We start from the raw sequence: 13,375 nt of genomic DNA, 5'->3' as shown, positions 1-13,375 counted from the left end.
AAAAATATCAAGTGTGACCTCTAGTGGAAAGAGACAGAATACTCTTACTACCTCTGCACATCAAATTAGGCATAATGAAGCAGTTCGTCAAGGCATTACCTAACTATGTGGTAACTATTTCAAATATCTATGTAACAAGTTCCCCAATCTGTGAGATGCTAAGTTGATGCCGTGGAACGAGAAGCGTGGACTGCCTTTAAGTGTATGGCTCAAAACTTCCTGGGAAACAATCGCAGCCCAGATTATATCGACATAGTTGAGAACATGCTGACGAAATTCAAAATGCTGGGATGTTCAATGAATTTGAAGTTACATTTTTTACATTCTCATCTTGACTTTTCCCCTCCAAATCTCTATGCTGTAAGTGAGGAACACGGTGAAAGATTCCATCAGCATATCAAGGACATGGAATGACGATACCAGGCAGGGTGGATTGCTTTAAATCAGTCTGATTTAAATCACGATTTTAATCAAGATTTAAATCACTTGATTTTTTAAATAAAAATCGTTGATTTAAATCAAATTCCGAAATGAATTAATTTAAAGTGAAAGTAAGAAAAATTCCGTTTCTCTTCTGTTATTCCGATTATGGAAGATAATAATCATAATACAGTGAGACTCAAATGTATGTAAGCACAGCATGAAACGAGTATCATGTGGGAACTATCAGGGAAAATCCCGTTTGAACGGGTTACGGGTGAACCCTGCTTTCTTCTCTTTGTAACACAGGGTTTTAAAATTTCTGTTCCAACGGGGAAATCACCATGGACATTTAAGATGAAAGCCCTTTTGTGTTCATGTCTATTTGTTTGTTTCCAGATAATAGGGGCGTATTTAGAGGGTTCGATCCCCTCTCCGAAAAAAAAAAAAATAGATTTTAAAATTTTGGGCGAAATTTATGTACTAAATACATAGAAGTTCCTCGGGATCGTAATACGACAAATTTTGAATGCGTTAAAATATCGAATAATACTTTTGATAAAGTGGATACTTGACCCCATTGCAGAACATGCCGAGATCTGCGATGTGATTGCAGAAAATTTGCCGTGTCTGTGCAGGAAAAATTGTAAGAGGAAATAAAATAGCCAACAGAAAAGTATAAAAACGTGCCTGCTATGTATAGATGTCTTAAATGCACGGACAACTCGCATTTGAACTGTTTTTCACGTCACATAAAGCATATTTTTAACAATCACAAGTTTCTTCTTCTGGAACTGATCATCTTGATTTTTTTTTTTTTATTTTGGAATTCCTTCAGGGAATTCATGTTATTATTCAGTTCAAAATCTCGTATCATCGCGAATTGTGTCGAGGAATTTGAAGCTTTAAAATATATAAAACGATAATTATGCCTGTTGTGCTGTATGGTTGTGAAACATGGTCGCTTGGTCGCTTACGCTGAGGGAAGAACGCAGACTGAAAGTATTTGAGAATAAAATCCTGAAATGAATATTCGGAACCAAAAGGAACGGAAATGAGAAATGGCGAAAACTTCATGATGAGAAACTGCATAATTTATACCATTCACCAAACATTGTTAGGGTCATCAAATCTTGGAGGTTCAGGTGGGCAGGACTGTAGCGAGAATGGAAGAAAGTAGGAACGCTTTCAAAGTTTTAACTGGAAGTCCAATCGGAAAACGACCATTAGGAAGACCTAGTCGCACATGGGAGGGCAATATTAAAATGGATCTCGCAGAAATAAGAACATAAAATAGAAACTGGATTCAGTTGACTAAGGATAGAAGTCAGGAGAGCTTTTGTGAACATGGCATTGAACCTCCGGGTTCCATAGGTCATAGAGTGAGTTAGTTAATTTTAGGCGAAATTTATGTACTTTATATGTATTTCGTACCGCTAGCTAGTTCCAATTGTTTAAAAATATGCCCCTGCCAAATATCAGTAACTTTCGTGAAAAGAAAAGTGTCATGTTGATATACATTGCTGTACTTTTTCCTTAATGCTTAAGAAACATTGTTTGGGATTGAAATAGGTTAACCATTGGGATTTAATTCAAAATTGAAACCCAATACTTTCACTTAAATGACATAATTAACATTTAATACTAATTCCTAATGTTTTTTCTCCAGTTCGCGACTTGTATCATACGAAGAAAAAGATTTGATTTAAATCAGAAAAATCTATTTAAATCAAAAAAATCAACAAAAATGATTTTTTTGAAAAAAATCATGATTTTTTCCACCCTGATACCAGGGCACTTGGGATGTTCGGATGGTGGGCGGCTACGTCTGGATGCTTCACCGTGAGTACCCGGAAATGCCACATAAGAGGAAAAGGAGGGGCCACTCCATAACTACTAAGAAAGCACGGAATGAATAAGCTTAATGCATGTTTTGTACCATATTTTCTGTATGCATCTGTTCACTGTGTGCATATTTCAATATTTTGTTGTTTTAAACTTATATTCTACTTCAGCATGATTCGTGATCCATATATATATATATATATATATATATATATATATTAATACTTCAATATGTGTTATCAATATTGGCAAAATATACGATTTGTGTCAAAAACAGTGGGGATGTTTTGAGTGTTATTTTCGAATTCAGGAGGTCGAAATAGTTATTCATCCTCATGTCGACGTCTTCTTGAAACATCAGAACAGAATTTACCGAAAAAACAGTAAATTTTTAGTGTTGCTTTCGGATCCTCACATATCTTAACTTATGAACATTTATTCTTGAAAATTGAATTTTTAGCCACGTATATGGTACAGAAAAACTATTTTTGGATCAAAAGATCCAAGATATTTCAATCAAAAATTTTCTTGTAGGCCTTATATCTGGAGAACAACATATAGTGTAGCCAAACCCAAACTATCATTTAACTCAGTCTGATGTGCTTATTCCGTATAAAATACGAAAACTCGATTTAGGGGCCGTTCAAAAATTTTGTGTTCCCTGAAGCAAAAACTAATTAGTGGCCAAGATCGCAATCTTCTCATGCATATTTTGAATCATTCCTAAAATTCTTGGTCAACATCGCAGTCTTTTGATTCTCTCTCTCTCTCTCTCTCTTTTTTTTTTTTTTTTTTTTGATCATTCTAAAATCCTAGTTATAGAAGATGCCACTAATATACATAAGAAACTATAAGACACAAAGAGTGAAAAAGTTACTGACTGTACCGAGACTCGAACTCGGGACCTCCGGCATACCGTGCCGATGGAGAGAGTGAGTGGCTGTTCTGGGAAGCGTAAACGCATCGGCACGGTATGCCCAAGGTCCTGGATTCGACTTTCGGTCCAGTCAGTAACTTTTTCACTATTTGTCTGTTGTAGAATTCACATCTACAGAGGATCTGGTGTATGTAAAAAGTCAGTTGTTTCCTCTTTCATTAATATATACATGAGAAACTTTAAGTTCTTCCAACACAATGGCGCATAGAATGTCTTACCATATTTGCGCGAATATAGGCCGCACTTTTTTCTCCTAAATTTTGGCTTGAAAAATCATGGTGCGGTCTATAATCGAGATTTCCCCCCTCAGATCATAAATCGTCAATTTAAAAATGACACGTACACGTATCTTGTGGGTTGAAATTAATACCATTACAAGGTACTGCAGTTACTTTTCTAAACCATCAAAGTCTTAAGATGAAAATAGCAGAAAAGCATATTTTGTTCGTAAAAACTGCCATCTTCATTGGGTACCGGTAACACCTTACACTGGTACGAAAAGCACTTGTACACTTAATACTTGTTATACAGTATATATAATATATATGGAATATTTATATACAGTAGCTGTTATTGAAAAGAGAAAAGCAACTTTGCTGAAATGGCACAGTAAAACTGTGTCAGCTTGTTTGTACCCACCCAAATCACGCACAATTACTTCCCACCATTTCAGCATCAGCAGCGTCTGATTCCTCACTCTCGCTAGACGATCCAGAATGCTGCTCAGAGTCACTATCATAAAGAAGGTCATCTTCATGAGTGAGCTTTAGTTATACGAGAGTTAAAGAAGGGGAGGGAGAGAGATACATCTCAAAGTACTGTCTAATTGAAATTTCTCGTAAATTTAGTACTGCGGCCTATATTCGAGATTTACTTTTTTTTTTTTTTTATAATCGCGTGTCAAAAGTTTAGGTGCGGCCTCATTCGCGCAAATACGGTATTTACATAAGAAAACATTTTCCCACCTATTTACACTCAGCTTGCTAAAAAGATATAGAGAAGTCTTCTTTGTGTAATTTTATTATTCTCAAATACAAACAGCTAACAATTACTTAAAGAAAGTAAAGAACACTTGCTAATGAGCGCTATGTAAGAAGAAATAATTATTATTGGATACGAGGTTAGTGCTTGTTGTTTATTAACGTAAAGAACACTTATTTTTATTTATACTCCATGTTCCATGAGATGCCATGTATTTGTAATATCATGAATAATCATCTGTAGTATTTCGACATATTACTGAGCCTCTTCTTCAGGCAGCGAATGATGTTGAATTTTATACTTCTTTTTCTGTTTATTTATTTATTTTTCCTTACATTTTGTAATCGTTGAAAATCTTTAGAAGTGTAGGCTTATGCTCTGCATCGAACTTGTGAAAAAACTTATTAACTTGAGAAATAAATCAACATAAAGAACTATAGAATAGGGTTACAAATTCCTAGCTAAGTATCTTAGCTTATAAATACAAATTACAGTAAATTTTTTTACTTGAAATTTCTGGGTCGTATATTCATTGTCTTGTATCCATCTCAAGTTCTATGAGTGATTGTGCAATTGTGTTCTAGCCACGCGATCTTTCTGTTTCAGATACCTCTGGAAGCTGTAAATGAAGTGTCTCTTCTACTGCAGGATGGAACCGAGGTGGAAGACGAAGAGTATTTTCAAACAGTACCTGCTCAAACACTATTTATTTTCCAGGGACCAGGTGAACATGCAGTGACAGGTACGATATCCTTTAAATATACATTATGCATATTATTATGTATAGTAGTAGTGTAGAAAGGATCAAAGTAAAAATAATAATAATAAAATAAAAAATAAATAAAATAAAATAAAAAGTAAATAAATAAGAATGTGTAGAATTATATAATGCATTTTTTTTGTTTGTTTAAAGATGGAAATATATTTTCTAATTTGGCAATAAACTAACTAAAGGGTCTTGACATTGCAAAACCACACTCAGGAATTCTATCATTGTACTTACAGATTTCTGAAGCTTTAGACTCTTCCCTGGAGTCTTGGTCACGGAGGTTAAAAACAGAATGAAAAGGAATAGAAATATCAAATGAGTAAATAGGAACGGACTTACGAAGGGAAGAGCTGTATTGTAGAAAAAAAAGTTCCGATAAACCTGAAACCGACATAAAGGATAAAAAATGGATTGTATTACCTAGTTTTTCCAGATTAACAACTCCATTAAATAGATTATACACAATACAGCCCCCCCCCCCCGAATAAAAAAAAACTTTAGAAAAGAACATCACCCAATTTAAAAGGTATTACACGGATCCCAATGAAAAATCGGGTATTTACAAAATAAAATGCAGTTGCCAAGACAGTTATATAAACAAAACGAAAAGAAATTTAAAAGTCCGAGTAAAGGAACACATTGGAGATTCAAAAGCAGAAAATCCGGTGTAAAGTTTATCAAAATATTTAAAAAAAAAACGCAACACAGGGTGGAAGATTCAAAAATTTTATTTGGAGCTAGGAATGAAGTAGAGATACTGGATTTTGAAAATTTATGTATTCATTTTGAAAAAAACAAAATATAAATCTAGATAAGGGATGGTTCAGCGACGAATGGTAGGCGATAATTACAAAATTTTCACAGCATTGGCATGGCAATAAAAATAACAACATAAGTTGGTAACCTTCTACCAAGGAACAGAAAAGGCGCGCAAACTGACACCGCCATATTTGAGTTTGTTTCACTTCATTAGAAAGTCGCTGACACACTGAACAACGTGTGTTTTGTACAAGACAGCTCTTCTCTTGGTAAGTTCATTCCTTTTTATTCCTTGGTGTTTCTATTCTTTTTCTTCCTGTTTCTAATCTCCGTGACCAAGACTCCAGAGGAGAGTCGAAAGCTTGGAACTATACAGATTACAGAAATCTGCAAGTAGAATGATAGAGGGACTTGGCCTAAATAGCATAATTGCGGATCCTTGAACGAAATATATAATTTCTTTTTTACAAGTTTAAAGGGAGTTGTATGTCTTTTGTAATCATTAAGATTTTTTTTTTTTAAATTAACACTAGGATTAAACACTAATCTATAACGTGCCGTGGAAATCGTAGAAGGATTGTTTTATTACTAGTATGATTTCGACAACCAAATCTGTTGCTTTTAACAGAAGTGAAGAGCATCGGTTTTACGTACAATTATTCTTCACAATTTCTTCAGCTTCAATCAAGGAATTCAACATATTCGTAAAAAGTCTGGAAAAGTTAGAGAATTTCCTGAAAAGCAGGAAAAATCATTGAATGTTAAGTATGAATTTTATTTTTCAGATTTTTTTCTTTTTATTTAAAGACACATATTTCAGTCAAAAGTTTTCTTGTAGGCCTTACATCTGGAGAACTTCATATAGTGTAGCCAAACCCAAACTATCAGTTAATTCAGTATAATGTGCTTATTTCTTAAAAAATACGAAAACTCGATTTAGGGGCTGTTCAGAAATATTGTGGTCTGTGATCCAAAAACTAATTATTGGCCAAAATCGCAATCTTTTGATCCATTTTTAGGTTTTCTATTTTTTTAAATTTGCCTTGCCTTGCCATTTAGTAGGATATATTTTATAAAATAAATTAGTTTGTTCGGCAAAACTTATCTACCTACATACACACACAGGGGGCGCGGCGGCTCAGTGGTAGAGCGTTCACCTCCGGTGCTTGGGGTCCCTGGTTCGATCCCAGCTCGCGTCGTGTGGACTTTATAGTGGACAAACACCGTGCTCGTGGGTTTCCTCGGGGTTCTCCCGTTTCCTCCCACTTCTTATTTTACCATTTCACTCATCTTTCATCATCATCGTCTCCTTTGGCCTAACCGGCGTAACCGCGGGACGTAAAACTTAAAGATTTCATTTTTTACACACACACTTACACATTACATCCGTGTATGTTCATAGTAGATGAGGAACTCCCTGATCGGGAAAAATATAGTTACTTTTTTTTACATTATATATAAACGTCTATTTTTAAGTCATGACTTTGAAAACATGGAAAAGTCAGAGAATTCATGCACGTCAAATTAATGAGAATCCTGAAATAGCTTCAGTCAAAAACACAAACCAATGATTTTTTAAAAGTTGTGCAGCTAATTCATTTTTCACATTTGTATATGGGTAGATTTGTATTAGTTGATGTGATTTTTTTATGGGTTAAACAAGAAAAAGAAAGCAACTCAAGTGAAACATTTTCAGTTGTATGAAACATCGTAAAATAACATCGTAGTTAGTTAGGTAGGTAGGTAGTTTTTTTTCTTACATTCGGTGACAAAAATGACTTCAGTAGGTAAAGGTAAGAAGAAGAAAATACGAGGAAGAGTCCGAAAATAAGTTTCTCCTCTCGTTTTCCCCAGGAAAGTGAAGAGCAATGGGGGGAAACAAGACAGCGATTGCACTCGCAATACACCCAATCAGAAGTGGCTATCGTTTGCCCGCGGACCTGTAGATGGCGCTCTGCGCAAAGCGAAGACGCGTCGTTCAGTCTGTGCCTGGTAGTTATGGAGAGAAGACGCGTTTTGACGTCGTGATCAAAGGAGGAAGTGCGAGCGGTTGTCCGCTATGAATGAGCATGTGGTGTATCGGGAGTAGAAACCCGTAACTGCCTATTATTCTGTTGTTGAATGACAATCTAAGATTACACCCAGCGACGGCAACGCAAAACCATATTTTGCAGCTCTTGGGTGGGAGCGCCTTGCACATCCACCATATAGTCCTGATCTCGCACCCACTGACTTCCATCTGTTTCCGGCTTTGAAGAAATTCTTTTCTCCCTTTCAGCTGAGACGGTAGATCTAGATGGGATTGTTAGCTCCAGGAAGTACTCAAAACATCTATACCAACTCACCTCTCTTAATATCGAAACATATGTGACCCTATTATGCATTTGGAAACAGTGTTAATGTTGATCAGGAAGTAAGGAACGAAAAAAGCAAAGTTATTTTTCTTAGTTTTTAACACTTGTATTACGAATCCGATCGTTGTTATGGCAACTTACAGAATAATGAATAATACAAACCTTATAGGAAAATTCATGTTCTACAAGAATGAGGTCAAGTGAAGAGTTTCACTCTAATGTATGTTCTGACAACACAGGTGAAAGGAAAGGAGTACAAGCCGGATGGAAATATTAAATCATTCATATTGCAGTAAGAAATCAAAATGGCTTAGACTGGAATTAGTACGTTATTACCAGAGCTCTAGCCCATTCTAAAAGCTTCAAAATATTAAGCAAAAATTTACAACGCAATTTATAATAGTAGTTAACTATTAACCAAACAAAAGTATTTTTGAATGATTATTTTAATCGGATATTCGAGGAAGGAACTCCATCCTCGATATAATTACTTTGATTTATTATAAACTTTTGTCTGTCTTGCAGGAATCGATGTACTTGTAAACGCATTCAAGAAAGTGAATGCACCTTATTTGAAGTGCGGAAACGACGTAAGGGAATTTATAAATGATGAAACAATATTATCTAGATTGCGTGCTTATTTATTGCAATTGGATATTACTAGAAACAGGCGAGAAAAGAGTAGGAGAATTGATGATCCAGAATGGTTTGAAGGTAAGAACATAATATTCAGAGTATAAAAAGAAAGCTTTCACAAAAATCTTTTCTCGCTTATGGCTATCTCTAATGCGCTTCTGAAGTAGATTAATACGGGATTTAGTATTCTTCTTCACTTTTACACTAAAAGAATTCTTACATATTGAACTGAAAATCGTATACCTGAATAGCACTAGCAATTAAGAATTATGTAATAAGTCCAAACATTGTCTAGAATACTGGAGTAGATAATTTAGAATCCGTCTTGTAAACGATATATGTCACTTCGCCAATTTTATTAGAACGGACTTACTTCAATGTGTTAAAAGGACCCACATTTAATATTGACGAAGCTCGTACAAGTAAGCAACCACTGGTACCAGTGGTAATCTTGACTTGGAGGTTTCAGTGATTTCGATTCTACCACCTTCGTCAGTACCAAATTCTCTATGGAATCAACGTCACTTTGGGACTTACAGTTGGGGCCTGCCCTAGGCAATTTGCCGCCCCGTGCAGTGGCATTATTTGCCGCCCCCTCACTTTCTCCAGAAAGAACTAATCTTAAAAGCCACGATTTTAAGTATGCTACTCCATCATGAACAACGAAGGGGAGGGAAAAGCACTCGCACTCAGAATGGCCTAACACTACAAATACAATCTTGTTGTGTCTGTTCTTTTTCTTCAAATAATAATCTATTAGTGAAAGATAAACACACCTACAGAGAGAAGATGGTAATTCTTCTAAAAAAAATTCAATATCGAACTTCATTCTCAATATATCAGTTTACAATTCCAATGCAACTAGCTCTTTTATCGTTATTTCTTGATTTTCCTTTTACACTTTAAAAAAAATAAAAAAAACTTGTTTTCAGCTTCAATGGTAAAGATCTTGTTTGTGACAAAGACAAGACTAGTTTTCATATCTAAACTGTGATAACTAACTAAATGGGATTTGTTTGACTATTTGCTTTAACACTGTCCATGTGACCTTAAACTAATGCAAGCTAAACATGATTTATGAATGTAGTATTCAAATAGGTCAGCATACTAAATTTAATTATCATCATCATGAAGTCTGTTTCCAACAAGAAATATTTATTTTAAATAATATAGTTATGACAGATTTTTTCACCTTGTGCAAATGCACGTGCTTACAGTGCCATAAGTTCCCTGCACTGTAGAAACATTTTAAACTAAGGTGTCCGTTTTCAAGTTCGTAACTAGGGGAAGTTGTTCACTTCCAAGGACACTTTTTATATTTTTCTTTACAGAATTGGGTATATTTATGTAAGGCTAAGGGAAAAATGTGTTCCTGATAAATTGATACTTTAGCTTCATACTGTAAAAGTACAAGAGGATATTGTATTAACTAGAAGAATTTCAGAACAGTTTTTCTGAGTAGGTCATTTCGTTCCTTGGTACATACCAAGGCACAGAGCCTGTTGTACCTAGGGACAGTATTAAATCTAATGATAAAAGCGATTGTTTTCAGCGACTAATTTATTTGTTACATAATAAATTTTAAAAGATACTATTCAGAAATCATAGCCTGCTTTCTCTTCCTCATTAAAATTGACATTTTTACTTCATATACAGTAACTTCTTGAAAACAAGAAACATGATATGTGTACAAAACTGATAATATTGTAGTTTTATCAGATTATTAGCTGAAGGAGCATGCTATAAATATGGAACTACACAACTTGGTTTCAAAAGCATATATATTGTCTCTGGATACATGAAGCCGCATCACTTGATACAATCAATTCATAAACAAAATCCAATTCCGAGAAAGAAGTTCATTATAAGTTTAAATTATCTAAATGCAGGAAGAATAGCTAAACGTTCCTGAACTGTATCTGGGAAAATTTGAAATTTAGTTGTAAGGAATTTTATACATTTATTGAGAGTGAAAAATGACTTCTTAAAAGCGATTTCCCGTAGTTGAAGTATAAGTTTAAAGAATAAATTTCCTTTTCCAAATCCAAAATTGTCACATAAAGATTAATATACTTTTGTTCATCTTTTTCGATAATTTTAAAGAAGTGGCAATTACTGCTAAATACAATAAAATAATCAATGCCGATTTCAGTTTGTCATTTATAACACAATGTATCTATTAAGCTTATTAGTGAATGTACTAATGATATGCAGAATACAGATGCTAATGCACTTTTGTTCATGATAGTAAATTTCCTTTCCATGGATGGATCCGAACAGAGATACTTCACACTTACACCTATATCATAGGGAATTTTGAGAGGGATGCCGGTTTTCTTATTTTCCAATTGGCAACCTTATTGGAAAACCAAATTTTACTGAAAAATACTTACGTTAGCATCAAAGGCAATAAAAAAAATAATACTAATAGTTTTACTGATGCACTACATATTTATTGATAGTATCGGTACCTATGGCCTTAAACCCGTCAAATATATGAGGGATAACGTTGCTCGGCGTCGCCGAGTCGGCGAGCACACTATTCACGGAAAGTATTTTCTAAAAATATAAAATTGCATATTTTACTTCAAACAGGCTACGTATAAGCATAGTCCATACATTAATTTGTTCTATAATTATCTCAAGCTAAGGTAAGGTTTCTTATTCACTCAGAACTTTATAGAGGTCATATGTTGAAGTGTGTTGTATACCTTAACGCGAAAGCATCTTAATTCACGCAAGGAAAGACCAAAATTTGATAAAAATCACTTTCAATGTGATCACTTAATTTGTACCAACAATATACTAACAAAAAGCTCAAAAACCCAGGTGGGTTTTAAAGTGTTTTTTTTCGGGCTGGGCTCACTTGGGGAAATCCTGCTCTGTGGCCTATAGAACCCGAAGATTCAATGCCGAGTTCACAAAAGCTCTCCACTGACTTCTATCCTTAGCCAATTGGATTCAGTTTCTACTTTGTATTCGTATTTCTGCGAGATCCATCTTAATATTGCCCTCCCATCTGCACCTAGGTCTTCTTAATAGTCGTTTTTTGCTTGACTTCCAGTTTTTACCTTCTTCCATTCTGGCTACATGACCTGCCCGCCTGAACCTCCTAGACTTGATGACCCTAACAGTGTTCGGTAAACGATATAAATTATGCAGGTCATCTTTATAAAGTCCCGCCATTCCCAATTTCCGCTCTTCTTGGGTCCGAATATTCATCTCAGGACATTTTTATGCAAAAGTAAATAAATAAAATAAAATTTTTAAAAAAATAAAGAAAGTTTCAAATGTCGAAAACAAAAATTACTTTTATATACGAAAAACATAAATGACCTTCTCGCTAACTTATTTCGTTGCCGTATGCAATTATTTCATGGTACGCGAAATCAGTCCCGAAAAAATTACTTCAGTGACAAGAAGAATTAAGTGCCTTGGAAATTCAGTGCATTAGACACCATGTCCTCTGATACATATGGTCCCTAGAAGAAGCAACTCAGAGCTCACCAGAATATTAAGTCCAGACTAATGCACTCTAGAATGTCTTTTAATCTAAAGAACTACCGTATTTCGAATGCAGAAAAACTCTGCTATGGTTTTGTTTTAAATTGAAACTCTCACTACTTCTTCTGCAGTAAATATTATTATTTAGACTTACTTCGTGTGAGAAAATAATACACTCCAAGGTTAATGAGAATCCAGTTGATGTTTGAAATTACTAAAATCCATCAACATCTGCTAAAAATCTCCTTTGATTTTTAAACACACTCTTTCATGTGTTTTACCTTTAAAAGTAGGCGAACCGAAAAAGGATATTTTCAAAGCAATTTCCAACGGAGCAACTGGATACGAGAATTGTCCCAAGAGTACACGGCCTAACAAAGAAAACAGGGGGGGAAAAAAAGGCAAAAATTCTTTATTTTTCAAACATTAGTATCCTTTCAACTCGATACACTTTTCCCAGCGAGGTTCAATAGCTTCGATACCTTGTTTATAGTGTAAACCATCGAATTCCTCAAAATAGCCATTAATCGCAGACTCCACCTCTTCATTGTTGGCAAATCATTTACCACCTGAACCACTTTTTTCAAGTTTGGAAAGAGAAACCTCGGAGGCTAAACTGGCGGATAGGGTACGTTGCCAAATGTGGCTTTTTTTCTTTTTTTTTTTACTTGATTTCATCACTCAAACGCTGCAGTAAATTTGGATAATACTCGTCGTTGATTGTTTTCCTTCTTGAAGATAATAAATGAAAATTTTCCGACGCGCCTCCCAAAAAAATGACGCCATGAGCTTGCCAGCAGATGGGAACTGTTCGCCTGCTTTGCAGCCGATTCTCTCCTTTCAGTCCATTATTGTGACTGTTCCTTCGTCACAGGTGTGAAGTGATATACCCATGTTTTATCCATGGTTATGAATCGACGCAAAAAAACCGGCCTTATTGCTATGAAACATCGCCAAATATTTGATTGAAGGCACGCGGACTAGCCACTAGCCCAATAGGGAGAGCTAATTTATAGTATTGTTTTATTTCTTGGCATTTACCTTTTAATTTTTATATGATAGTTTCGTTAAATTGTGTTTTTCCCATTTCCATATACATTATAATTCTGTTGAACCGAATTTGATGGAACAAGTGGTCCTTCGGTTAAATGAGAATTTGGTTAAACCGGA

The 13,375-nt window shown here is 34.9% G+C and overlaps 1 protein-coding gene across 2 annotated transcripts in view; it reads left to right on the top strand.

Annotated features, from left to right (window-relative positions):
- Nucleotides 1–13,375, top strand: part of Drep4 (DNA fragmentation factor-related protein 4) — an 83,483-nt gene that overhangs the window by 50,465 nt on the left and 19,643 nt on the right. The window contains exons 3-4 of one of the 2 annotated variants that reach the window (XM_081742133.1): nt 4,790–4,925; nt 8,591–8,779. In XM_081742133.1, the coding sequence (XP_081598259.1) occupies nt 4,790–4,925; nt 8,591–8,779 (325 nt within the window). The remainder of the gene's footprint in view (nt 1–4,789; nt 4,926–8,590; nt 8,780–13,375) is intronic. The other variant, XM_081742134.1, reaches the window with a different exon arrangement.

Source organism: Thermobia domestica, chromosome 16 (assembly GCF_964235325.1).
Source record: "Thermobia domestica chromosome 16, izTheDome1.hap1.1, whole genome shotgun sequence".
NCBI classification, from domain to species: Eukaryota; Metazoa; Arthropoda; class Insecta; order Zygentoma; family Lepismatidae; genus Thermobia; species Thermobia domestica.
This window is presented reverse-complemented; position numbering and strand designations above follow the sequence as displayed.